Source organism: Dermacentor variabilis, chromosome 2 (assembly GCF_050947875.1).
Source record: "Dermacentor variabilis isolate Ectoservices chromosome 2, ASM5094787v1, whole genome shotgun sequence".
Taxonomy (NCBI): domain Eukaryota; kingdom Metazoa; phylum Arthropoda; class Arachnida; order Ixodida; family Ixodidae; genus Dermacentor; species Dermacentor variabilis.
The window spans coordinates 85,343,188-85,368,247 of record NC_134569.1 but is presented as its reverse complement, the minus strand read 5'-3'; the positions used below and the strand labels follow the sequence as shown (position 1 = coordinate 85,368,247).

Below are 25,060 nucleotides of genomic sequence, written 5' to 3'. Positions count from 1 at the left end.
ACATCTTCAAAAACATGATTTTAGTCTGTCGCTTTTTTTTTTTTAATGAGAGTGCACTCTGTTTTCCCGTTTAGCACCGCGTAGCCTAAAGTGTCACTCAAGCTCCCGAAGTGCACTCCCCGTAAGTGCACTTAACTTGCCGGCTTGACAGGGGTATTATGGCCAGATGATTAGTTTTGTCTTGGCCTGTGCCTTGTTACGTTTCGCCTACGACGCGCGGTATAACCGGCGCGGATGCAACGGACGCCGGGGCTTCGTTCAAAGCGGCGGACATTTTGGCCCGTTCAGCGCCGCCGATACGCCTCCCCGCCAAGCGCGTCCAGGCATGTTTTGATGCCACGTGTCTTCGTGTGCGCGCGCGTGTGTGTGTGTGTGTATGTTGGTGCCCACGCTTGTCAAAGCGCGGCAGCCGGGGAGAGGAGCTCCCCCAACTGTGAAGCGAGGCGGTCTGACCGGCGCCGGCCCGGCGGATGCGTCACCTACTCGTCTCAACGTGCCCGAGCGGTGCCGTCACGTGCGCCTCTATCGAGGCGTTCCTTCTTGCCCTCAACTCCGAGAGTATAAAAGCAGCTGCCCCCGGACGCCGAGAGAGGCTCCGATTTCTTCTGTTGAGTAACGTGCTCTCCCGTCTCTCCACTTCGGTCGACCTGACCGGCCGCTCTTTTGCGATGCTAGAATAAACAAGTTGTTCTGTTAGCAGTCGACTCATGCTTTGCCAAGACCTTCGGATGCTACCAGCTGTGCCCCAGGCCGCCAGGCCAACGCTACCCTTGGGGCTTGCGACCCGATTGCAACAACTCGTGCCAGCGGTGCGATTGCCATAACGGGTGTCAGCACTGAGATTCCAACAGCCTTAAGAGCACACGTTTTGGAAGCAAACAGCGCTAAAAATCAGACAAAAAATGACACCAGGTGCTGTGCTGCTTTGCCCTGTTTTGACCCCTTATTTAGTATTGTCTGCTTTCTAAACACATACAAATTAGGTAACCTAGTCACATTATTAGAGCACCCACCTGGCTGCTGAGATGTCCCACAAGTGGTGGGTTGGCCCAGCGACCCCAACGGCTTGGGTTCAGGCTGGCCAGGAACGATGTGGTGCGGGCTGCTGCAGAACTCAACCGACCCCCAGCACCACGCGATGTCGTTGTTGCACTTCCGGCTGAGCCCCCTGCCGTGCCACCACTTGGAGAGAGGGACGTGCTGCTGGCCGGGCTGGCAGTGCCTTCTGGCGGCGGTGGCGGTAGTGAGAACGGGCTGTCCCTCACAGAGCGCACGGACCGCCGGCCACTAGGACCTAGGGGTGGATTTTCCCCACTGCGGGGCCCCTCCTCCGTGCGCACCTTGCGGCTCGAGGCGTTACTCCGCTTGGCAGCCCGCTTGCGCTTCAGCACGTCACTTAGCCGCCTGCAAGGGCACAAGAGCAGCATTGCAGAGCACCTCCTAATAACGACAGTCCATCAGATTCACCTACACTTTCTCATCCTCTTGTGCCTTGCTATTTGTTTTACCAGGGCAACATGGCATATGTATGTAACTGTTCGTATTACCCAATGCAAATGTCATGCAGGACGAGTCCACAACGCTCCCTGTACTTACAGAAGCGTTAACGCTAGGCTCATGCAGCAGGTGCCAGGTTAGTTCGGCACGAGTACAAGACCAGCACTCAACTGCGGTGAACTAGTTATTGAAGTCCAGGGCGAATTGAATGAACCGCTAGATCCCGAAATTGCATAACTCTTTCCAGATTAATGCTTGCCTGCATTACTAACTGCAATAACAGCATAGGGCCTCAAAAAGCAAGCTTCATGTAGGCAAGTATAAACTTTAGAATGACTTCTTCTTGGGCAAGTTAGTGTTTACTTAACATGATGCTTTTTAGCGCAAATACTCAAAAAAAAGATAACAGAGAGAGGCAAAAGGACACAAGCACTGGCCTCGTCTTTGGCACTCATCTTTACTTTACTTTTGCCTGTTTTCTTTTTTCGTGTTTTCACACTAAAAAGCACCATGTTAGGCAAGAATAAAATGCAACAAAAATAAATTCAACAGTGAAAAATTAAAGAAGAAAAGGTTTGTTATCAGCCACTTAGGCTTGTTATTAAATGAAGGTCCAAGCCCTGTAAGCCTTATAAAAAATACTGGCAAATCATAAGAGTGCCCTGAAGAATTTGCTACAACTTTTGTTTTCTTGAACCAATTTCAGTTTTGATACCTAGGAGGTGGATGCACCACAATACATTGGCTCACTCCTTTCCCACAAACGCTGTAGCTGCCACACATGAACTGCCCATGAAACAAGTGTTTGGCACGAACAAGCGTTACAAGGTTTCTGAAATGGTATTTCAACAGCCCACACCAACTTAGTATTTGCCTTTAGTGTCCCTTTAAAGCTGTAATGTTTAAAATCTAACTTATTGCACTAATTTGTAAAGTATCTTGCATCAAGGATCAATATTTTGGGCAACAAATAACAAAATTAACAAGATAAACCCATGTTCCTCCTATCCAAGTTGTTTTACGCTATTTTCTTGCAATTATTATTTTTTACGCTCTGCAATCTGCCAGCGTTGATATGTGCAGCAGCCAGAGTAGACAGAATGACTTTTTTTTTGCAGTAGAAAGCTGGTATGATAAGTGGTACAATGCAGATTTTGATGTTCTGGCTTCAAAATTTAGTTATCTTTCTTAATTCTTGCTGCACTGTTCTCACATTGCAAAAAGTGAAGTTCTATGCATTATAATAGCATTTATATGGACCTCTTTTTTAATAATGCTTGCATTATTGCATTCTTCACCTTATGGGCTATTGACACATGCCTTAAGATTAAATTTTTATTTCGGCATTTTCTAACAATGGAGGTCCAAAATAATAGTGTGGTTTTTAATCATTTTAGATAATTTTTGAAATAATTGCCCTGTACAAAAAAACGAAATAATATTTAAAATTTGGATGAAGAACTAAACAAGTATGCATAGTTCCATAAATATTGGTTGAAAAATAAATATCACTTTCAGAACCAGGCTGCCTTAACATGCAGTAATCCCTTACTAACCTAAATTGTGACAAATAATGCATGCACTGTCAGGCCCAAAGTTGGACAGAGAGTTAGTAAGGATAGGCACAAACAAAAAAGAATGTATTAAAACAGGCAATGTATCATCTTGGTGAGAACAATATGCAGAAATACAGTCGAACCCACTTATAGCAATACTGGATTTAGCAACATATGACGAACACCAATCGCTACAATGTTATTATGGGTTGGTTATTGGTGTTAATTAAATCCGAGTACTGAATGTGTATGCCAGGAGGAAAAATGCCTTAAGATAATTAAAAAACTGATTGCTAAAACAAATTAAGATGATCGTCCACGAAGTATTTCTGAATAATAGCATGAAGATGCAAAGTAATGTGTTAACTTTTTATTTATGTGTACATTTTTCTTATTATTCTTCCATTGCGACTCCATTGTGGCTTTGATGCTTTTCTTCCTTTCTTTTGCAGTGTGGATCGTCCATTCACTGCATGAAGACTTTGTTCTTGAGTAGCACTTGCTTCATCTGCATTCTGCCACTTGCTGGCCTCGTATCGGCATTCCACTGCTGCATTATATTTTCAATCCTGACCTACGTCCTTGGGTGGTGGCTACTGCAGCTGTATTTTGCTGCAGCACGACAATGTTTTCTTTCCAGAAATTCCTCGGAAGATGGCTTGCGAGGCAAATGTGCGACACTCCAAGCTGTACTGTGCCAATGCAGTGCAAAGCAAGCAACACTACACTACATCACGCCAACCACATTCTTCCTGGCATGAGAAATCGTGATGAGATGCCACGTCACTGCGCCCTGTACCTGCTACCTCTCTCTTTCACAAACGAGTGTAACCCGAACAGAGCCTTTTTATATGCAACTGCAGTGCAAAGCAACTGCCACATACATCAGCACACTTGCACATTTTTACCAGAATCCACGACAAGACGCTATGTTACCCAAACTAATCTTGCTATGTCTTTGTTCCTGACATACAGCCCTGACGGTACATAAGTACCGTCAGGGCTGTATGTAACGAGGTGCTATGCTGTATGTAACGAGGTGCCATAAGTAACGAGGTCACTGAAACTGCACTTTTATCTTATTTTTGCGAGGGACTCATGCTTATGGTTCATATTTATTCATAGATTCAAGGCCTGTGCACATAGCCTAATGATAGGACACTCAGTTGTTGAGTGCGTGATCCCCGATTCAATATGCACCCCCGCCAAACCACAGCCTTTTTTTTTAATGTGTGAACCATACTATTAGAGATCAGATCAGGTCAGAAACAGTTTTTCTGTTGCGAGTAGGCAACAAAATGCTTCGCATTTAAAAAAATGCAACCCGTCGCACCCACATGAGTTCTGTGTACGCCTTTCATGCTTCTCTCCCGTCTCCCTTCAGCCTCTCAGAAGAATTTGAAGAATCAGAGAAATCGGAGAGTGGAGAGAGGTGCACAAGGCTGGCGATGCAACAAAGGCATGCTGTACATGGCACACAGGCGGATGCGTCATGTAGATGGGTGCAGCGGCTCAAATGTTTTTCTTTTCAATGATTTCGCATTCCTTGGCGTTCCAGAGACCCAGTAGCCAGACTTAATTGTTTAGCCCATAATGTGGCATGGGAACCTTGAAGTATGCAGGAAAATTTACTATAGAACACACAAATATACAGGGTGCCTGCTCATTGTTACATCAGACTATTGTTAAGGCAAGTATTGCTGTAAGTGGGTTGAACAGAACTTGTTTCTGTCTATTTAAATAAAATGTTTCAATGTTTGTCCTCTGCTTCTTCCATGCAATCTGGTTATGCCAATTATGACTTATAACAATGGAATCTTTTTGCCACTTGAATTCTGGTATAACCAAGTTTAACTGTAAAACACGTCTGCTAAGCAATGACATTAACAGCGTGTCCCAAATCTGTGATTGTGTCATGAAAAAATTTGAGTTTAAATGTAATTCATTTGAGAGCAAAACAGTTAACGATTTAATGCAATGACATCGACAGAACTATGCATTATTGTCAAGGTGCGACACCAAGCACTTGTATTTAATGTGAAGAAACCTTAGTCGATGAATCTAGTGCTCTAGCTGAAGTTAACACAGTACACTCACATCTGAGCACTGGCTGCACCCATACTGAAGTGGTCACTGTCCCCAGAATTGTTCATAGGTGGAAGGTGACCAACTGAGGAGGAGGACAGAGCGCCCCAGAGCATAGTGGCAGCTGTGTGGCCGTCGCGGCTAGAGCTGGCCAGAGCAGTTGAGTCCTCGGCAAACTTGGTTGCACCAGATGACCCATCACCACTAGCTGTGGACACTTCTTCCTGAGCCAGCTGCTTCACTCTGTGCATGACACCCTCTCGTCGAAAGTGCACCCCAAACACCTGCACAAAGAAAGGAAACATTTGCAGAGGAAGCTACAGACCAGAAATTTTTTGCTCTCGGACCTACGTTTAGAGCAAGTGCACTTAAGCGGGGACCTAGCTTTCACATCGTGTGAAGCGGCCAAGGAAATCAATTTACTGAAAATCACATTTTCAGTTTCTATAACCCCTTTTCTATCTGATCCTGAAATATTATTGCTTAAAACCACATAGAAGTGCTCTAAAAAATTTACTGTATCAGCCAAGGTGGCGAAAAATTTCGCAGAAATCATGAAAGAATAGCATTTTTCAAGACAATATCTCCACAATGGCACAACCGAGTGCCATCTCAGTCTCATCGGAAAGCACATTTCTCCGTCCTCAAATTTGCTGCTTCAGCTACCTCCTCTACACAGAAGCAGGCACACAAAAAGCAAATGATTGAACGGTGTTTCGGAGCCTCCAATGGGACGCAGCCGCCACGTGACACCAGTGTGGTTCGCCATTGGTCCAGCGGTCACTCCGTAGGGGTGTCTGCTCTTTGCACCTCGTGAGCTCTTGACATTTCGACCACAATGATCTCGTCGAGTGTTCGAATGGGTGCAAAAAAACACCACAAAAGCGCGGCCAACCCCTCTGTTACTGGACATCTCACACCCATGGCTAAGCATTCTGCGCATCAGCAACGCGGATTTAGTGACCAAGCACGAAGAATGTCACATTTAGCTGCACTCATAATACTCAACATTCCACTGCATTCCGTAAACTCTTCAGGCCCTCACAAGGTTCAAAGGAGAAAAAGCCTGTACCATACAACGTTCTCGAAATATAGTAGCTGGCGCAACAAACTGCAAAGGAACAGGGTAATCCTGCACATAAGTGCTGGCTTGCAAGACATGCATGTTTCAGCTGCATTGCTGCCCATGTAGCAATGAGTTTCTAATGTGCAGCTAGCTCCTAAGCTGTTGTCTAGGGAAAAAAATTCAATATGCTGCTGTAAGCCTTTGTTTGGCCACGTGGTCATTGCTACAAAAAGACAAAAGTGCGCTACTGAATGCAACAGACATTATGTGAATGATGCTAAGCGGTAAGCTTCCCTGTTCCACTAGAGACAGCCATCACTAAGAGTTGGGACAAGCCCAAAAGGTGAAGAAATTTGCAACTAAAGAAGTTGAGATATAACTTTGAAATTTCTATGATAACACCACAGAAACAATGCCACTACCTCTGCCAATTTTCACCAAAATCGATGAAAAAATAAGAAAGTTGGTTTCGAAAGCCACGCCCTCCCTTAATCTTGACCTCCGTGGTGACCATCTGTCATCACAGCCCATATGGGGAGGGAGAGTTTGCGATGGGGCAGCTGACGAGAAAGTCAAAATGGGTGAACACTGGCAGCATGCATGCGATAAGTACAGGCTGAGAGTCATCATGGCCAGTTAGTTATTCAACCACTACCCACAGCCCCTGCAAAAGGTTGTTGCCCCATACAAGCACTGCGTATTCTGCTTTTAGAAAGCTCACACAATGCCAGATGGTTCCTGGTTCTGATCTACACAAATGAGATACCTCGAGGCACAGCAGCTCTATAAGAAGCTCGGAGTAAATATGTTGAACCCTAAAGTCCCATGGTAAAACAAAAATAGTCTGCCAGAGCACTTTGGTGTACAACACTACAACACAATGAATGACACCAATGTTCTAAAGGTGTGAGGAGCTGTCCAGTGCCCTACAATAACACTTCCAAAACAAAACATTAAGCCAGGTTGCTGCCGATCCCGCCTGACAATTTTAAAGAGCCCCTGAAATGGTTTGGACAAAATTTGTAGACGCGTAGTGCACATCTAAAGTTAATTACTCGCACCATAATTTGTGTGAAATGTCTCACATTAAGAGAGCTACAGACGATTACAAGTTACCCTCCTACATAGTCATGCATTTTCCCTTCAACTCGTTCGCCGAGTGATCGGGGCTAAGCTCCGCCTTAACTGGCTCTGCGTCACGATGGCACATCGTGTCGTCAACTTCTGGTTCTCTAGGAGTGAGCGTGTGAAGCCTCTCCAAACTCTCCGCCAGCTGCTTGGCAGTCGACCCCAAGCGAGAGCTACAGAAGCAGCGTGCATTGCGAGCATTCTGTCGCAGCGCCGAACTTGTCTGGTATTCCAGTGACAACACACTACCTGAACGTTTCGACGGAACAGTGGAGGCAAACTCAAGCTGGTGTAGCAACTTTAGCGTAGACGTACGTGAGCGGCCTGACCGGTCTGCACGTCTAGGCACCTGTTGGTGCAGAGCTTAACCAGCCAAACAGAGAGCTAATATTGCTCTAACCAAGTTTAAAACATTTTAAACATTTAAGAAAAACATCATGTTAACCATTACGCTCCTGCGAACAATTTACACCAACAGCAAAAAAAGAATACACTTTGTTACTGCTGTGTTTGGTTGAGCTCACCACCACCAGGTGGCTGCACCATGCAGATCATTATCGTTTGCACTTCTGCTCATCCCATGAAACGGCATGGTCAAGCGGCTAGGCCCTGTCTTCTTGCTTTCGTTTACCCTAATAACGAACTCGCAAAACGCAATTGTGTTAGTAATCTTCCGGTGTAAAGTGACGGCCGCAATCCACAAATCCTGGCGCCGATCGGATATCGGCAGTCCAATGCGCTGCAGCCAGTTTGCTCGTCTGCTGCCGTGTAGAGGGACACGATGTCACAGCTTGACATATTGCCAGTCGCTATGTTTGCAGTCCACAACGCAACAAAGTTGAATCATAGTGCTCATAAAAAGACTGATACCGACTGACCGCAGAGCTCTCGTCAAAATGGAGCCCATTGTAACACAAGCAGACGACACTTGCAGTGTGCCGGAAGTGCTCAAGTGTAGTGACAAATTGTACTTGTGCATTCTCTTTCTGTTACTCTCTTTTTACAGAAACAAATTAACTAACATTGCAACTATTATGAACATTATTTGTTCACCATAAAGGTGGAAAAATTATCGATGACACGCCCAGGGCAGCCAATCGGATAGCTTGCCCACATGATGTCAAGTGGGTGATTTATGTCACATGGGCAGGGGCGGCTGAATATACCACCGAGCAGTGTGCTGCAATCAGCAGCAATGTACATTTTTAAAACCGTATAATAAATTACACGCCTTACACGGAGCACTTAGATGCGTCAACTAATGATCAGAAGGACCTACTCTAACGACTCAGTACGTTTGTAGAAAATCGTCAAAATTGTTTAGGGTCCCTTTGTTCGATACACATGCTGGAAAGGAAGACATAAAACTAGGCCCATGCATGCATGCATGCACGCGCGCGCGCGCACACACACACACACACACACACACACACACACACACACACACACACACACACACACACACACACACACACACACACACACACACACACACACACACACACACACACACACACACACACACCAATTGGCCCCAATTTTCATCCTAGTAAACTTGCTGAATTGACCATAAAGAAATACAAACTTCAACCAATGCTACATGTTTTCACTTTGCATCCCACTTTAGATACACCTGCCCATATACAGGCACAGAAAAAGCTAAACTCCACCACTGCACAATGGAACATGCCCAGACAACAGCATGAACGGTGGCAACATCGCATGGCATCTAAAATTTCGGTCACCGTTGTACATTGGTTCTATAGAGTAGGTAGCAGAGCCACAAGGAAGTCTACATAATCGAGCAGGTATGGCAAATCACTCATCCAACAAAATCTGTCAGCGACTATGACCAGTGGTCATGCTTGCTCACCTCAGGGAGCTTTTGCATCAGAATGTCGGCCATCTGTAGTGCACCCACCACAACGTGGAGGTCTTGAGAAGACAGCATGGCTGCCAGGTGTGAGGCAACAAGTTGGGACCGCAGCACCTAGAATTTATTCAAACAAACGAAAGAACATTACCACCATACATGTCAACTGAAAGGAGAGAACAGGTACAGTTGAGCCCCAATATAACAGTTGGTAAATTCTGCGATTTGCTTCGTCATATCGAAATTTTGTTGTACTGAAATTTGACCTTTTATGCAAAGAAGTACAGCCGCCGTTCTATGTTTCTTAACGGAAAGGGGCCGCAGAATTTTCCAAATTATCAGACAATCGAAAAAAGAAGATTTGAATGACAAAAGAATTCACTTTGATAAATTTGGGAGTTGGCGACAAATAGTTTCATGCTACGTATGTCACCACCACCTTCTCGGCGCTACGAATTAAACGAAGCCAGCCACGCTTTCAAAGTGCACTCCGCTATCGTGGCCAATAGTGTTGTCTGCCTCTCGCTCCAACAGGTGACCGAAATTTGAGATTATGAAACCTCCACTAGCAGATGCTCAGTAAGACAGCTTACATGGTACCAAACCGTCTTGGCACGCCCACTCTTTGCACAAGTGAAAAATTACCTCTAAAGCAGCACGCAGGGCTGTGTATGCGCTTACAGCCATGTGCAGCCATGGCCGAGACTCTGCCGCGCCAACTTACCCTCCACTCCGCCCCGACTCCGCACGCGCTTGATCGCATTACCGCAAGCTTGCTCCCCTTCCCTCTCTCCCTTTGCTCGCTTGGGAAGGCGGCACTTGTGAAGTCACCATCTTTCTTGTCTCACCCTTGCACACGTTCACTACCACCTACAGCACACAGTGCGTGGGGCGCGATAGGATCTTATTGCACTAGTGTTTTATACAGAACATGAAGTGGCTCCACTTCGGCAGATGCTCTAGTCGGGCAGTGCGCGATTTGAGGGGTGCATTTGCAAGCAGCCGCTTTTGATTAAATCATTTGACCATCTGCGTACACGGAAGTTTCCATTTGTTTTCTATTCATTCCTCTGCGGCGGCCGAAATTTCGTTGTACAGTCGCCGACTGATTTTCCGGACTCAAAAATTCGGACATGCTCGATTATTCGGTCTGCTTCGCGGTACCGCCATTCTCCCCATAGACCATAATGTATATAACAACTGCCAAAAGTTCGTACACCTTGCAACCTCTCGTCTGGTTTTTCGGACACTCCTTGAGCCAACTCGATCGAGAGCACCATGCACCGAGTTGAGTTGAGTTGAGTGGTTTTAGGCTACTGGTGGGATTAGCCTTGCAGTTGCTCCCGGCAATTGCTCCACCGTAGCGACACTCAACATGCACCGACTCTGACCGGTGCATGGTTTGGCTTGCTGAATGCCATTTTTGTTTTGAACGGAGCCTCCTTGCTGCCCCACGAAGTGGCGCTACTGCAAATCCCCGCTCATCATAATCGTTTCTGCCTGGTTCGCTAGAGTGGCTCTAAAGTAGTTCCGGTTTCAGCTTAGTAAGCCATGTCAAGACAATCCAGCAGCTGAGTTGTTTCTTCGCGCACGACGCTGCAAGCAGGGCACATTTTTCGTTTGTGCGAGTGGTGTCGGCATGGTGGTGTTTGCTTTGTGTGCTGTGTCGAGGTTCCGGTGATCTAACGCGGCATACGGAAACATCGCGTCAAGTGTTTAATGGCGCCGACAGTGCCTGCGCAGACTGCGCTGGGGAATGCCGGCAAGCGGGTGCCGGGAGGCCTAAGATTTGTCGCCTTCCAATGTGCTCCCTACCGACACGGAAAATGTTCTGCCGAGACTTGCACAGTGGTTGCATTGCAATTCCGGACACCATCTCACTTGACAGTTTCTCTGGTGCTGACACTGCTATACTGACATGCGCAGAACTCGACGACGGCGAGATCATTCGTCAGGTTTCTGCTGCACTGCCGGACGATGACCGAGTCGGAAGATGACGCACCATGTGCTACGCTGCTGTTGCATGCGGAGCGTGTACAAGCAGTGACTGTGCTTTCAACCGCCTATAGTGACCATACGACCCTCTCCGAGATTCAGGCTTGTCTGATTGCGGGCAAACGGAACAGCGTGCAATGGCGCATTCACGATTTATTCAAGCCTACAGCCGAGCCCGAATAAGAGCGTGGAAATATAGGATTTCATTTTTTTCCCCTTATTCTGCTTTTTCGGACACCTGTTTATTCGGACATTCTCGCAGTCCCCGTGAAGTCCGAATAAACGGTTGGCGACTGTATTGAAATCCCACACAAACACACTTTGTTATATTAAGTGTCTAAATACATGGCGTTTAATGGACAACAGGTTATGAAAAGTTAAATACTTCGCCGTATCAAGAACTTCCATATACTGAAGTTCGTTATATTGAGGTTTAACTGTACTTGACATGAGATTAACCACCTCCCATAAATTGTGCTACTGTGTTAAAGGTGTTGCAAATAAATACAGTAAAACCTCGTTCATAAGTCTTGCAAAACAACAAGCAAATACGTATTGACTGCGAAAATGTACGATCCAAAGTAAGAAATTTGACAGACTCAATTGTAGTTGATATCTATGTAATGCAAAGTGTTGTGTGAATCGTTGGGGCACAAAGCACGAGAGGCCGACGCGCATCAAGCTGGTGGGGCTTCGGCCGCCTGAGATGCGCTTCTGTTGTTTTCCCATTGCGTAGTGTTTTGTGACCGACGGGAAAGCGAAACAAAATCGAGCTGGTGGGCAGATACCACCTGAACGGAACGCGATGCTCGCATCACACCACCTGCAGCAGGAAACGGTGGTGTGTTTGGATTATCGCCTACTAAAAGTGTGCAGTAGGCTTCCAAAGGCACCACGTCTTGCGTAGCCACAGCTGAGACGCGCGCCAACGAGGAGGGTGGGGGCCTTAGGTGGATGCCACATTGTTACATTGTTAATGAGTGCCTTAGTGAGACAGGTCCCCCCATCCACTGACTAGCAACACTCTGCACACATAACCTGCGATGGAATAAAAAAAGGCCCCCTAAATTTAGTAACTATCCGGTAAGGGAACCTGGCAAATTGTATATAGACTATTATGACAGGCCCCTTCACCGTAGTGAGCACCTATGCAATAGGGTTGGCAGTGATAGCTGTGAGTGAGGCCTGCGACGATCCAGGAGGGGATTTGCTGGTACCAGAATACTTCACTCCTTACTCCTTATGTTATGTAACCATGCCTTACAAATAATTTTTTATTGTACCATTCGTTTTCAATTGAGGCCGCAAACAAGGGGAATTAAATGTTTTATTACCTTAAGAGCTAATTGAGCTATGCCAAAACTAAGTACATATTTGAAATTGGTGCAAAATGCTCAATAAGACCGACGAGTTTGATTAGTATTTACAGTCGAACCCGGCTATATCGAACTCGCAAAAAAACGCCTATCAGTTCGATATAGAGCATAATTCGATATAAGCCTGCTAAATAATTGGATGTCATAAAAGCACATACAATTTATAAAATCACTTTATTGATTAAACTAGCTTAGTTTCGCACGAAATAGTCCTGCATTTTCTTCTGCTTTGGCAATTTCGCTGCCTGCAACGCACGCACTTTTCCACATTAAGGAGTCGCAGCAGCTGAGGCCGCAACTTTCCGCATTCGCGCAGAAGCACCGGACTATTGCGAGCGCACCAATCATTTCGGAGGATGTGGGACCGTCGTTGCTTTCCTCATTGTGCCCACTTTCACTTGTGCTCGGTACGATGTTGGCAATGTAGTCTTCGTTTTCGGGCTCTCCCGTGGTCGCGACACATCATTTGCGCTCACAAACTCATCCACCGTTGATTCGTCAACAGCTTCCGGAAATTCTGACAGTTCGCTCCAAACTTCGGCAACACTGGCAACGGCTTCGTCGCATTCATCAAAATTTACGGTCATCACCGAGCACGCGGAAGTCGGCACAGCTGAAGCAATTTCAGATTAACCACTCGTACGCGGCCGTGCGTACGGGTCGGGCGCCACGGGCACCGGGTCGTGAGTTTGGACGCTTTAGCCCTAATCTCCCCCTTATTCTTCAAGATCGTGCCGAGAGTGCTCCTCGGAATCTTGTGCTGTGCGGGGACATCCGACTTCTCACCGCGTTCGACACGATTTATGATTGCGAGCTTCACGACGAAAGGCAAATTCTGCCGCTTCATCACGGCAACACTGTGGGAGAAGGCCTACAAGGCGCACACAAAAACAGCGAGACAACTCGCACTTTCGCCATCTTGCACGACGAGGGCACAAGAGCTTCTGATTGGCTGTCTGAGCAAGTGCTGTGGGCGGGCCAGGATCATTTTTTGCAGGGGGGGGGGGGGGGGGGTGCCGACGGTTGAGGCAGCGCGGTCGGGCGCGGTCACGGTAGGGAGAGCGGTTGGATGGAGCCGCGCAGCCGGGTTTTCTCCGCCACCGCGAGGGAAAGCCAACTTCCGGGGGCACTTTCCGCCGCTTGACGTTCGATATATCGGGTGTCGCTGCTATTTTTGTTCGATGTAAGCGTAAGTTTTGCGATATATACTCCTTGTAACTATATCGTGTCCAGAAATTGTTCGATATATAGAATAATTCGATGTAAACGGGTTCGATATAGTCGGGTTCGACTGTATTGGAAAATAAAGAAGATTATTTATATAGCAGTCCCCCCTTAAGGTCCCGGGCAATAACTTTCGTGGCTCCATGCCGCTTTTCCGCTTCCTCGATAATATTCAGCTTATCTCCGAGCGACAGAACTGCCCGCTTTCTGAACATTGTGCGTCGCATTGCTCTACACAACGCAAAACCTCCACTGAACGCTGGTCACTATGATTACGACGAGGAACACATGCGATAAACCTAGGCCTCTCCGCGCTACCTTGTCAGTGATCTGCTGCTGGGAAAGTGGAAGGAGAAACGCTTCCCCAATGCGACGCCGCCGGAAAGAGAGGGAGAAAGTGATTGTGGAGAAGAAAAGGCGCCATTTCAGAACAGCGAGCGTCACAGGCGGCTGCTGGTGGGGGAGAGAGAAACAAACGATGAGACTTTTCTTTCGTCCGCCGTCCCGTCCCGCCCTTCGAGAGGGTCGTCGTATAACGCGGGTCAGGCATAAAATTGCGTCGGATAACTGGGTTTTTTTATGCATTGCCTCCATGGGGACTTGGCCGGGACTGCGCTAATCCGTCATAAAACCTGAGTTGTAGCAAAACCGGGGGATGTATAACTGGGGTTCCACTGTACAAGTAATTTCCCCTATGTTTCCTTGGTGTCCTTATTCGTTGGCTTCTCATGATATCATTTAGTACGTACTTTTTTCAAGCTCCGCCCAACTATGGCTTCACGAGGTTTTACTGTATGAGTGGGCACGGGAGCAGCGATACGATGCTCACCAACGCCTTTCGTTTTTTTCATCCTTCAGTGTCCGGTCTTCTTCACTGGCAGCGTCGCTTCAGATCCAGTTCTGTGCTACGACGGAATCCCACCGGCGCTTTTCGACGGGAGTGCGCCAGCATCAAGTGACAAATGCTCCGGTGGCCCATCGAATGCTTTCATGACGCAGCTGGTGACCGCTTCGCAAGATTTTTACCCCGGATCGGCATCGAGGTCAACCATCGCACAAGATATAAATGGGCTGCACCGTCGTTGCCTCTTCAGTGGGCATGGGAGCAGCGATACGATGTTATTCACCAACGTCTTTCGTTTTTTCATCCTTCAGGTTAGTCCAGTCTCATCCAAGCGTTCAAATGATATATTCCTCGTTATGCTCCCTTGCCCACAAGTGCTGTTAGAAAATGTATGCCAGTGTTATTGTGTGCTCAAATTGCTTTTGTCTGGAGATGTTGAATTAAACCCTGGCCCTGGTCATAGCAGTCGTACCAACCCTCAAAACCCGACGTCCGAATCTGACAGTGGCGCCATACGCGCCCTTCTAGAGGATCTAAGAACCCGCTCAACAAACATTGAACAAGGGCAGGTCGAAATATTGAACTCGGTTAAGTCTATTACATGCAGTCAAGAGGAACTAGACGTGAAGGTTACTGATATTTCAAACCGGCTTATAAATGTTGAGGCCAAACTTGCAGGTCTTGAATCCGTCCGTCAGGACCTTAATGCTCTCAAGTCAACTGCTGAACGACTAGCCAAAGAAAATTATTCATTAAGGGCCCGAATGAACGACCTGGAAGATAGATCCCGTAGAGATAACCTTATTTTTCGGTATACCTGAAGGCACCGAAAGCACCGAAACATGGTTGCAGTCAGAGGAAAAAATTGTGAATATAATACAGCAAAATATGTCAATTACCGTATTTACACGATTGTAAGTCGACCCCTTTTTTTAAATTTGAAAGTCTGAAGTTGGGGGGTCGACCTACAATCGAAACCAAAACATGGCCCCGCCAAAAAAAGCTCGATACAAACTGGAGCTACAACGTAGTTACAATTTTATGTTTGCTCTATGGCCCTACCCGTATCTTTTCGCTATCCCGCGTGTTTGTTCGCTTTTCGAAAGGGTTTTTCAGCATTTTTGAGAGTCTTACAGTGCATGCAACACTCATGGGGGAGTGTCGATAGTTGATGGAAGCGCCGCTGTTCTCATTTGCGGCGGCACCCTCAGAACGGCGGTGCTTGCAGGGAGTATTGGTAGTTCATGAAAGAGCAGACACCGCTCGCAAGTTTCTCTGTTTAAAGGCATTCGTATTGGTTTGACGCATTCCACTTGACTGCCGGCTACATGCTACTTCTATGCTTCCCCAGTCGTCATGAGTGCTCCAGGCCCACTAATCGTTCGGCACTCTTTCACAGCAGCGTTCAAGAGGGCTGCCATCCTTTACGCCGAAGAAACAAATCACTGCGCAGCGGGCCGCAATTTCGATGTTTCTAAACGGGTGGTGCGAAAGTGGTGACTGCAGCGAAGCGAAATTTTCACCTGTGTGATGGCAAGTGAGAAATTTCTCACGTGCCGAAGTATGGATGCTTTCCGGAGCTGTAGGCTAAGCTTGCGGCGTATGTCGCTGAAATGCGTGATCGGTCCCTGCCAGTGAAGTGCGACGTGGTCATGAAATAAGCCCGGTCCTCCACCTTAATTTTAAGGTTCTGCTTCGCCGTGAGTACAACGAGTGGCTGGCGGCAGAAGACTGCGAAATTACGCCAACCGGACCTGTCAAAAGAGCCTCCCTGATGGCTGCGTGTGGTTGGGTGCATTTGGTGTGGGCTGCTGTTCTGCAAGATGTCCTGGTGCGGTCGTTTGCCAAATTTGAAATTTCACTGGACCACGACGCGCTGTGGGACTGCAGCAACGATGACGATAGCAGCACTAGTGAAGACGAGTAGTCCAGTGACCATGTCAGCTACAGTCGAACCAGACTATATCGAACCCGTTTACATCGAATTATTCTATATATCGAACAATTTCTGTACACAATATATTTACAATGAGTATATATCGCAAAAATTACGCTTACATCGAACAAAAATAGCAGCGACACCCGATATATCGAACGTCAAGCGGCGGAAAGTGCCCCCGGAAGTTGGCTTTCCCTCGCGGCGGCGGAGAAAACACGGCTGCGCGGCTCCATCCAACCGCTCTCCCTACCGTGACCGCGCCCGACCGCGCTGCTTCGGACGAGCCGTCGGCACCCCCTCTGCAAAAAAATGATGCTGGCCCGCTCACAGCGCTTGCTCAGACAGCCAATCAGAAGCTCTTGTGCCCTCGTCGTGCAAGATGGCGAAAGTGCGACTTGTCTCGCTGTTTTTGTGTGCGCCTTGTAGGCCTTCTCCCGCAGTGTTGCCGTGATGAAGCGGCAGAACTTGCCTTTCGTCGTGAAGCTTGCAATCATAAATCGTGTCGAACGCGGTGAGAAGTCGGATGCCCCCGCAGAGCGCAAGATTCCGAGGAGCACTCTCGGCACGATCTTGAAGAATAACGGGGAGATTAGGGCTAAAGCGTCCAAACTCGCGACCCGGTGCCCGTGGCGCCCGACTCGTACGCACGGCCGTGTACGAGTGGTTAATCTGAAATTGCTTCAGCCGTGCCGACTTCCGCGCTCTCGGTGATGACGGTAAATTCTGATGAATGTGACGAAGCCGTTGCTGTGTTGCCGAAGTTTGGAGCAAACTGTCAGAATTTCCGGAAGCTGTTGACGAATCAACGGTGGATGAGTTTGTGAGCGCAAATGATGTGTCGCGACCACGGGAGAGCCCGAAAAGGAAGACTATATTGCCAACATCGTACCGAGCACAAGTGAAAGTGGGCACAATGAGGAAAGCAACGACGGTCTTTGGCCCACATCCTCCGAAGTGATTGGTACGCTCGCACTAGTCCGGTGCTTCTGCGCGAATGGGGAAAGTTGCGGCCTCAGCTGCTCAGACTCCTTAATGTGGAAAAGTGCATGCGTCGCAGGCAGCAAAATTGCCAAAGCAGAAGAAAATGCAGGACTATATCGTGCGAAACTAAGCTAGTTTAATCAATAAAGTGATTTTATAAATTGTATGTGCTTTTATGACATCCAATTATTTAGCAGGCTTATATCGAATTATGCTCTATATCGAACTGATAGGAGTTTTTTTGCGAGTTCGATATAGCCGGGTTCGACTGTACTAATAAATTTTCGCTATCGAATGCGCCCTCGGGTATGCTTTCTTATTTTTTTTTTTTTTTCCGGTCAAGCCATATGGGGGGTCGACTTACATTCGAGTCGACTTACAATCGTGTAAATACGGTACCCTTTCTAGTACCGATATCCCCCGGGTCCACCGAATCGGCATTGCAGAGTCTACGAAAACGCGGCCAATAATGGTGAAATTTTCCAACTACAAAACAAAGGAAATGCTATTAAATGCTCAGTCTAAACTCAAAGATTCAGATGTTTCTATGTCTGAAGATTTTAGTCCATCTACAAGACATGCTAGAAAAAAAACTGGTGGATTTTGCGAAGGCAACGGCACCTAACACGCGCTTCAAACAAGAAATGCTATACCTATTGTGCTGAAAGTAATAGCGTTTGTGAACAAACTAGCGTGTATGCTACTACTTCACGTGTTGATCCCAGTGCCGCAGGTGGTTCTGATGATTCGAGATAGCTGGCTGGGCGCCTCCGTCAGCGTGCGCAGCTGATCCCTGGAATTTCAGTGCTGTTCACAAATATACGCAGTGTTGTTCGCAATCGCGATGACGTTTGTTGTGCCGCCGATACCACATCGGCCGACATTATTGTCCTAACAGAAACATGGCTGAATGATTCTGTTAGAAGCACGGAAATCCTCGCTACCCAAAAGCGGTATTTCATATTTCGCTGTGATCACGCAGTCGCACGTGGTGGCGGTGTTCTGGTCGCTGTCTCTGATCATCTCGATAGCCTTCACATTGGTATTCCTACGACGCTAGAGTTTTTATGTGTGCAGATCACGACTGAACATCAAAAGCTTCTATTATGTGCATGCTACCATTCGCTCTCTACTGGGATTGGTTTTTGCAGCGACCTTCATCACGCGCTGAGCGCTCTGTGTGCCAAATTTCCGAATATTCCCGTTTTTTTATTTGGTGATTTTAATTTCCCTAATATTAAATGGTCTAGCACTTCGTATACCACTATCAACTCTTCGAAAAAATCGTCTAATTTTGTAAATCTCTGTTCCGACTTTTGTTTAACTCAAGTAATAACGCAGCCTACGAGGGTCACATCTCCAACATCCAATGTATTAGACTTGTTGCTACCAACGGCCCCTGATGCTGTTTCCAATATTTCCTATTTATCAGGTATAAGCGATCATTCTTTATTACATGTCATGTTGAACTTCCCTGCTCGAACGTCGCATAACAACATAAATGTAATATATAATTATGCTAAAGGAAATTACACTGCAATTAATAAAACACTTGAAAACTTCCTTGACGAATTTCTGGCTAACTTCAACGAAAGATCCGTAAATACCAATTGGCAACTTTTCAGAAACAAGCTTTGTGAATTGGTTGACTTGTATATTCCTCGAAAAAAGCTTTTAACTAACTGCCACTATCCATGCTACAACCGCTCATTAAAACGTCTGGCAAACAAAAAAGGAGGCTTTTCTGCAAAGCTAAGTCTTCTGGAAAGTGTGAGCACTGGTCAGCACTGAAAAAAACTTACCAGCTACAAGAAGTCTTTGAAGGAATCGAAGCACTACTACTTCAATGTGACGTTGCCAACGTTTTTAACAAGCAATCCAAAAAAATTTTGTAGTGTCAATAAACGAGAGCAGTCACTTATATCTCTCGTTGACCCTCAGTCAAACCCTATTTCAAGCACTGATGTCGCCGAGATCCTTAAGGAGACCTTTAGTGCAGCTTTTTCAAGTACCGTAACTGACATTACTAATGTTAGAGACTATGCATGTAACATCAGCTTTCCAATGGACCCTGTCAGGTTTAGTTATGACGGAATTATCAACATAATTAACAAGTTGAAAATCTCCTCTTCTTGCGGGCCTGATAACATTAACACCAAAGTCCTGAAAAATACTAAAGTGTACTCCGCAATTTTTTTACTAAAGATATGAGAGCAATCGCTTGAAACAGGAGATATACCGCACGAATGGAAAGTGGCTAAAGTGATTCCACTCCATAAATCAGGCGACAGGCATTCACCCTTCAATTATCGTCCCATATCATTAACTTCCATTTCATATAAAACCATGGAGCATATAATCTTTTCTCAATTATCTGGTTTTCTTGAATCATTTTCGTTTTTTACGCCTACTCAACATGGTTTCAGGAAGCAGTTTTCCTGTGAAACACAGTTATTATCTTTCAGCAACGAGATTCATTCCATTCTTGATGAAGGTTCAGAGGTCAACATCGTCATCTTAGATTTTTGCAGGGCTTTCAATAAAGTATCCCATAGTCTGCTGTTGTATAAGCTTGCTCATCTTCACATCGACCCGAATGTTCTTGCAAGGATTCGTTGTTTTTTATCTAACCGCTCGCAGTTTGTCCACGTTAATGGTCTTCAATCATCTTCAATGCCGGTTAGGTCTGGGGTACCACAAGGATCGGTACTTGGACCCTTGTTATTCCTTGTGTACATTAATGATCTGCCTAACAATATAAAATCTTCCATCAAACTCTTTGCAGATGATTGCATACTATACCGTGAAATTAAAAACACTAATGATGTCCACTTATTGCAAGCAGATCTTAACTGCGTTACTGACTGGTGTACTAAATGGAAAATGGTTTTAAGCACATCAAAACGCAAATCCATGCGCTTTTCACGTCAAGGCGTCTCGCCACCAGCCTCTTACAGCATCAACAATGCTTCGTTAGCCCCGGTTACCTCGTATAAATACCTCGGTGTACATCTGACATCAAATTTATCCTGGAATCAGCATATCACCTACATTACTGGAAACGCGAACCGCATGCTCTGTTACATAAAAAGAAACTTTTCTAATGCGCCCATTTCCGTCAAACTCCTTCTTTATAAAACACTGGTTCGTTCAAAGCTTCAATACGTCGCGTCGATATGGGACCCTCAAGCTAAGTCACTTATATCTGTGTTAGAAGCTGTTCAGAACCGTGCCGCTTGTTTTATCCTCCACAACTATGACCGCACATCAAGTGTCACACTAATGAAAAACACTTTGTCACTACCATTACTTTCATTGCGCAGGAAAATTTCACGACTCTGTCTTTTTTTTTAAGATCTACAATCTGAATCCTGTTTTGAAAAATGCTTTGCTCCTTTCACCCGCCTATGTTTCATTGCGCATTGACCATCCACACAAAGTGGGTGTTCCACTTTGTTGCACTACCGCTCGCTTAAGGGGGGAGGAGGGGATCAGAATTAACTTTTTTGTTTCTTGACAGAAAGGGCTGAAATTTGGCACACACACTGCACATTGCAATAAAAAGACAAATCTAAAATTTCATTAGGATATCTTAATTAGTTCTCGTTTTATAAGAATTTATAAGTTCCTTGCTTGTGGAAAGCCTGGCACAGTAACGAAACATGATAGGGAGCAGGGAATACTTTGTATGTTTGCACAGATGTCTAATCTACATCAAGACACTGTTCGATTTTTTTTTTAAAGCGCTAATAATTTTTTGCTCAACATAACATGCACATGACTGTGCTTCACTGCATGGAGCCATGTAGTAATTGTGAAATAATTAAATAATGGAAAGATAAAGAAACATTTCAAGACTGTCTTTAAGTACAGCACAGCTTGTGGATCACAGCAAAACAAACTGGGCCAAAATCTGTCCAGACATTGTTGTGCTACGCTTTCCACGAGCGAGGTGATTGACAAAAAAAAATGCAATTGAGAAAACTGGCTGCAAAGTTTTAACAGCACTGCAAGTTTATTCAAAAGCACCAGGGCTGTAATATTTTGAATCATTGCTGTCAGGCATCTTCTTACACCTTTGCCTCATTGTTTGGTGGGCTTTGGATGCCTTCTTCAGGCGTTCTTTATCCTTTTCTTGTGCCGTCTGGAGTAGTGCATGACCACCATTTTCACTGCCAGACCGAGCCTGGTATCGCAGTGTACACCCACAGAACGCTGTTGGCATCTTGGGCACAGAGTTTTAGCGATCAAAGAGTTCATCGCGGAAACAGGCACAATAATGAACTCACAGTCACAAGGGGCCGAAATTTGTTCTTGGCATTGCTGCTTCCGCTCAGTCGCGGACACTGCGCGAAGGGAGTCGCGAACGCTGCATGCCTGCGCTTCTGCAGTCACCGCTGGCACAAAACGCGGCTCGAGGCGCGTCTGAATCGCGCGACGATTCGTCTGGTGAGCCTTGAGTCACCATACAGTATGTAGCTCGTCGACGGTTGGAGCTCACTCGCAGGCTGCGTGTCCCTGTCACACGATGCATCGGAAACGCACACCGTCTCTGTCGGCGATGGAGACCTTCGACCCGCGTCGCCTCCAACAACGCAATCTCAGTTGCTGACTCGCGCGGCCGTACGCACAGGTGCGAGAGTCTCCGTTGGCACGTCTTCCGGTGGCTTGGTTATCAGTGTCGATGTCACAGGGCGATTGTCGGCTTCGTTGCTGGAATCGCACGGTGCAAGATAACGCGGCACGTTATCCGCGTGTTCAGTCGGGTTCTGCGCTTCTCCTGCTGGCTGCCGTCTTTTTCTCGCCGTAGGAGGCTTGCGCTTCCGTTTTCCGAAGGCATGCTTCATTTAAAAGTTCTTTTCGAACGAGCGACGATCCATCACTGACCTGGGAGCTTTCATAAATCCGAATTCTGCGAGTGTCAAACGAAGAAACACGCCGGCGTGGTTTTCAAAGCAGACAACTGCGGTCCGCTGTGGTTACCAGCTTGCCCGCTGCAGCAGCAGCAACCAATGGAGAGACGCCTTCCAGTACGGCAACCAATCGGAGGCCTGCTTTCATCGCAGGGCCCGTGTGACCGCCTCTAGCAGACCCGCGCTTCTTTTGTGTTTGTGTGTTTGTTACAAGATGGCGAGGACCGAAGAATTCAGAAAGGGAATGGCCAAACTTCGAGCTTTCGAACGATACCAAGATGGCGGCGTTCGGTGGCGGGAAAGACGAGTTAGGGCTCCGCGAACTGCGGTGATTTTACGCGATTCAAAGCTGTTTTCTCGCCCTACGAACTCATAAATTAATTTTTTTCGGGCACTTTTAGTGCGTTTTCAGTTAAACCATTTTGATACAATGTAGATTAGGCATTGCAGATACCGAAACGCGTTGTTGCCAAAAATCGATCTTTTTTGCGATTTTCGCGATCTGATCCCCGCGTCCCCCCTTAACTTCTTTCATTCCAACTACGTCATCCGAGTGGAATCACTTGCCAGCAGATGTGGCACTCGCCGACAATCTTGAGCATTTTAAGAATAAGTTAAGTGTCTACATTTCTTCTTCATGACATGCGTGCCTTTCGTTTCGTGGTCCCTCACGAACTCTGTGTTGCCGATTTTCTAGTTTGAGTTGTTAGTTGTTTTCTTTTCTCGTTTTTTTAGCCTTCCATGAATGTGCACAATTGCTGAAATCTGTGAAATCTGTAAAACTCAGTGCAGTGAGATATTTAATGTTAGGTATGCAATGCTATGCTATAATGCAATGATATGTAATGCTGTGACCCATGAATGTATTTACATTTCTTGTTATCTGTATTATTGTATGTCTTGTTCCACTCCCCTCAATAATGCCCGCAGGACCATGAGGGTACTTGAAATAAATAAATTAATTAATTAATTTTACGTCCGACTCTGAAATCAAAAATTTTATAATGCATGCAATCTTCCAGGTGACATAGAAAGTGTTCAATATACGTAACAGTTCGGTATACCCGTGTTTCATATATCGAAGTTTGACTATTTTTACACACTGGCTTTATACATTTGCATCAAGAAATGTTGCACGAGATATTAAACACGAATGTGACAAAAAATGTTCCCAAGCAATAGAGTGTACAGTGCAGAGAGGCTATGGTGGCATATGTTCTCAAGAAAAACGATGGCCTTGGAAAAAAGAACACAATGTCAAAATGAAAAAGTTGGTGCATAAACCAAGGCACAAATAAACAAAATTCTGTTAGTGTGGATTGTTATTTTTTAGAGAGCAATAAGGTGCACACAAGCAGTTCCTTCTCAACACACCTCTGCCAGAAGAGGTGCAGGGGCACAGTGCACCATGCGCAGCAGTGCTCGCAGGCAGCGATGCCGCACGGCAGGTCCTGCTGAACTGCTGTATACCTCATGTAGAGCCCCAAACAGGGCTCCCAGAAAAGCTCGACCCCCAGCGTGGCTCTGTTCGCGAAGCCACATGGCACGTGGATCAGCTGCTGTGGCAGCAGCCCCTCCGCCACTTTGGGATGGCGAAGAGGAGGAAGACGAAGGAGAAGACGATGATGCCCCTGTAGCAGTTGCTGAAGCGCCCCCAGAGAGCACTGTGATGTAAAGAAACAAACATTTCATTCACACAGTTGCAGAGATCTGCTCACGACCTCAAGTAATTTCCAGCTGCAGATGGCTGGTTTCTATATATTTGCAGGAAAACTATGCTGTCAGCCATGCTAATTAGTGTATTATAAGTGAACTCCGTTTCATACATAGCGTGCAACGCTGCCAAAGCTGGGGAGCGTAATACGGCGCTATACTTGCGACGAGTAGCGCACAACGCTGCTCAAATGCAATAAAATAAGGATACTGTAAACACAAATATAATATTAGTATTTATTTACTGCTTTGTTAACAGACACGATTTGTGCACGCTTAAAGCTCCAGTATTGAAAGCGTCATAGTACTTTAAGTATCCTTCTTAGTTTGTGCCAGGTTTTGCCCCGTCCGAACAGCCGACACAAAGAAGATGGTGTCTCTGGCTTCAGCTGGAAGCGCATCGCCTTGTCGTTTGTTTTTGAAGATATCTCCTAAGAAGTTTTCAAGGCAATGCAAGCAACTTATCGTCAACGTCTAGACAGTGACAAGGGCACGCTTCCCGAAGACAGTCTGCAAAGTTCTTGATATTGTGAGTGCTGATACTGGAGTGTCCGCTCGCACTGTCGCAAAGTACATGACAGAGTGTCTCTCAGGCCGACTGGCTTAGCCGAAGAAGAGACCTCGCAAAGTCACTCTAACAAGCTCTTGTTTCGTCAAGCATGATAGCTTTACACTACACGCTGTTCGTCTTAAAGTACATGGCATGTATGTTGAAAAAACATTTTCAATTCGTGATAAAATCTTCACAGCAGTTCACGAAGACGACATTATGGAGGCTGTTGCATGACATCAGCTTCCCTTTTGATAAACGAAAGCAGGCGCTCATCAAGCACGACGACGTAAGAGTGTTTTAGTTGAGCGTCTTTACAG

The 25,060-nt window shown here is 46.2% G+C and overlaps 1 protein-coding gene and 1 pseudogene across 4 annotated transcripts in view; one reads left to right on the top strand and one right to left on the bottom strand.

The window, feature by feature from the left end:
* The window catches only part of ctrip (E3 ubiquitin-protein ligase ctrip), a 149,989-nt gene that overhangs the window by 68,654 nt on the left and 56,275 nt on the right, over positions 1-25,060 (bottom strand). For all 4 annotated transcript variants that reach the window (XM_075681177.1, XM_075681176.1, XM_075681179.1 and 1 more), the window contains exons 15-18: positions 23,852-24,141; positions 9,206-9,322; positions 5,151-5,422; positions 1,014-1,404 (exon numbers count right to left, since the gene is read on the bottom strand). In XM_075681177.1, the coding sequence (XP_075537292.1) occupies positions 1,014-1,404; positions 5,151-5,422; positions 9,206-9,322; positions 23,852-24,141 (1,070 nt within the window). The remainder of the gene's footprint in view (positions 1-1,013; positions 1,405-5,150; positions 5,423-9,205; positions 9,323-23,851; positions 24,142-25,060) is intronic.
* LOC142573335 (uncharacterized) lies at positions 12,318-18,260 on the top strand (annotated as a pseudogene).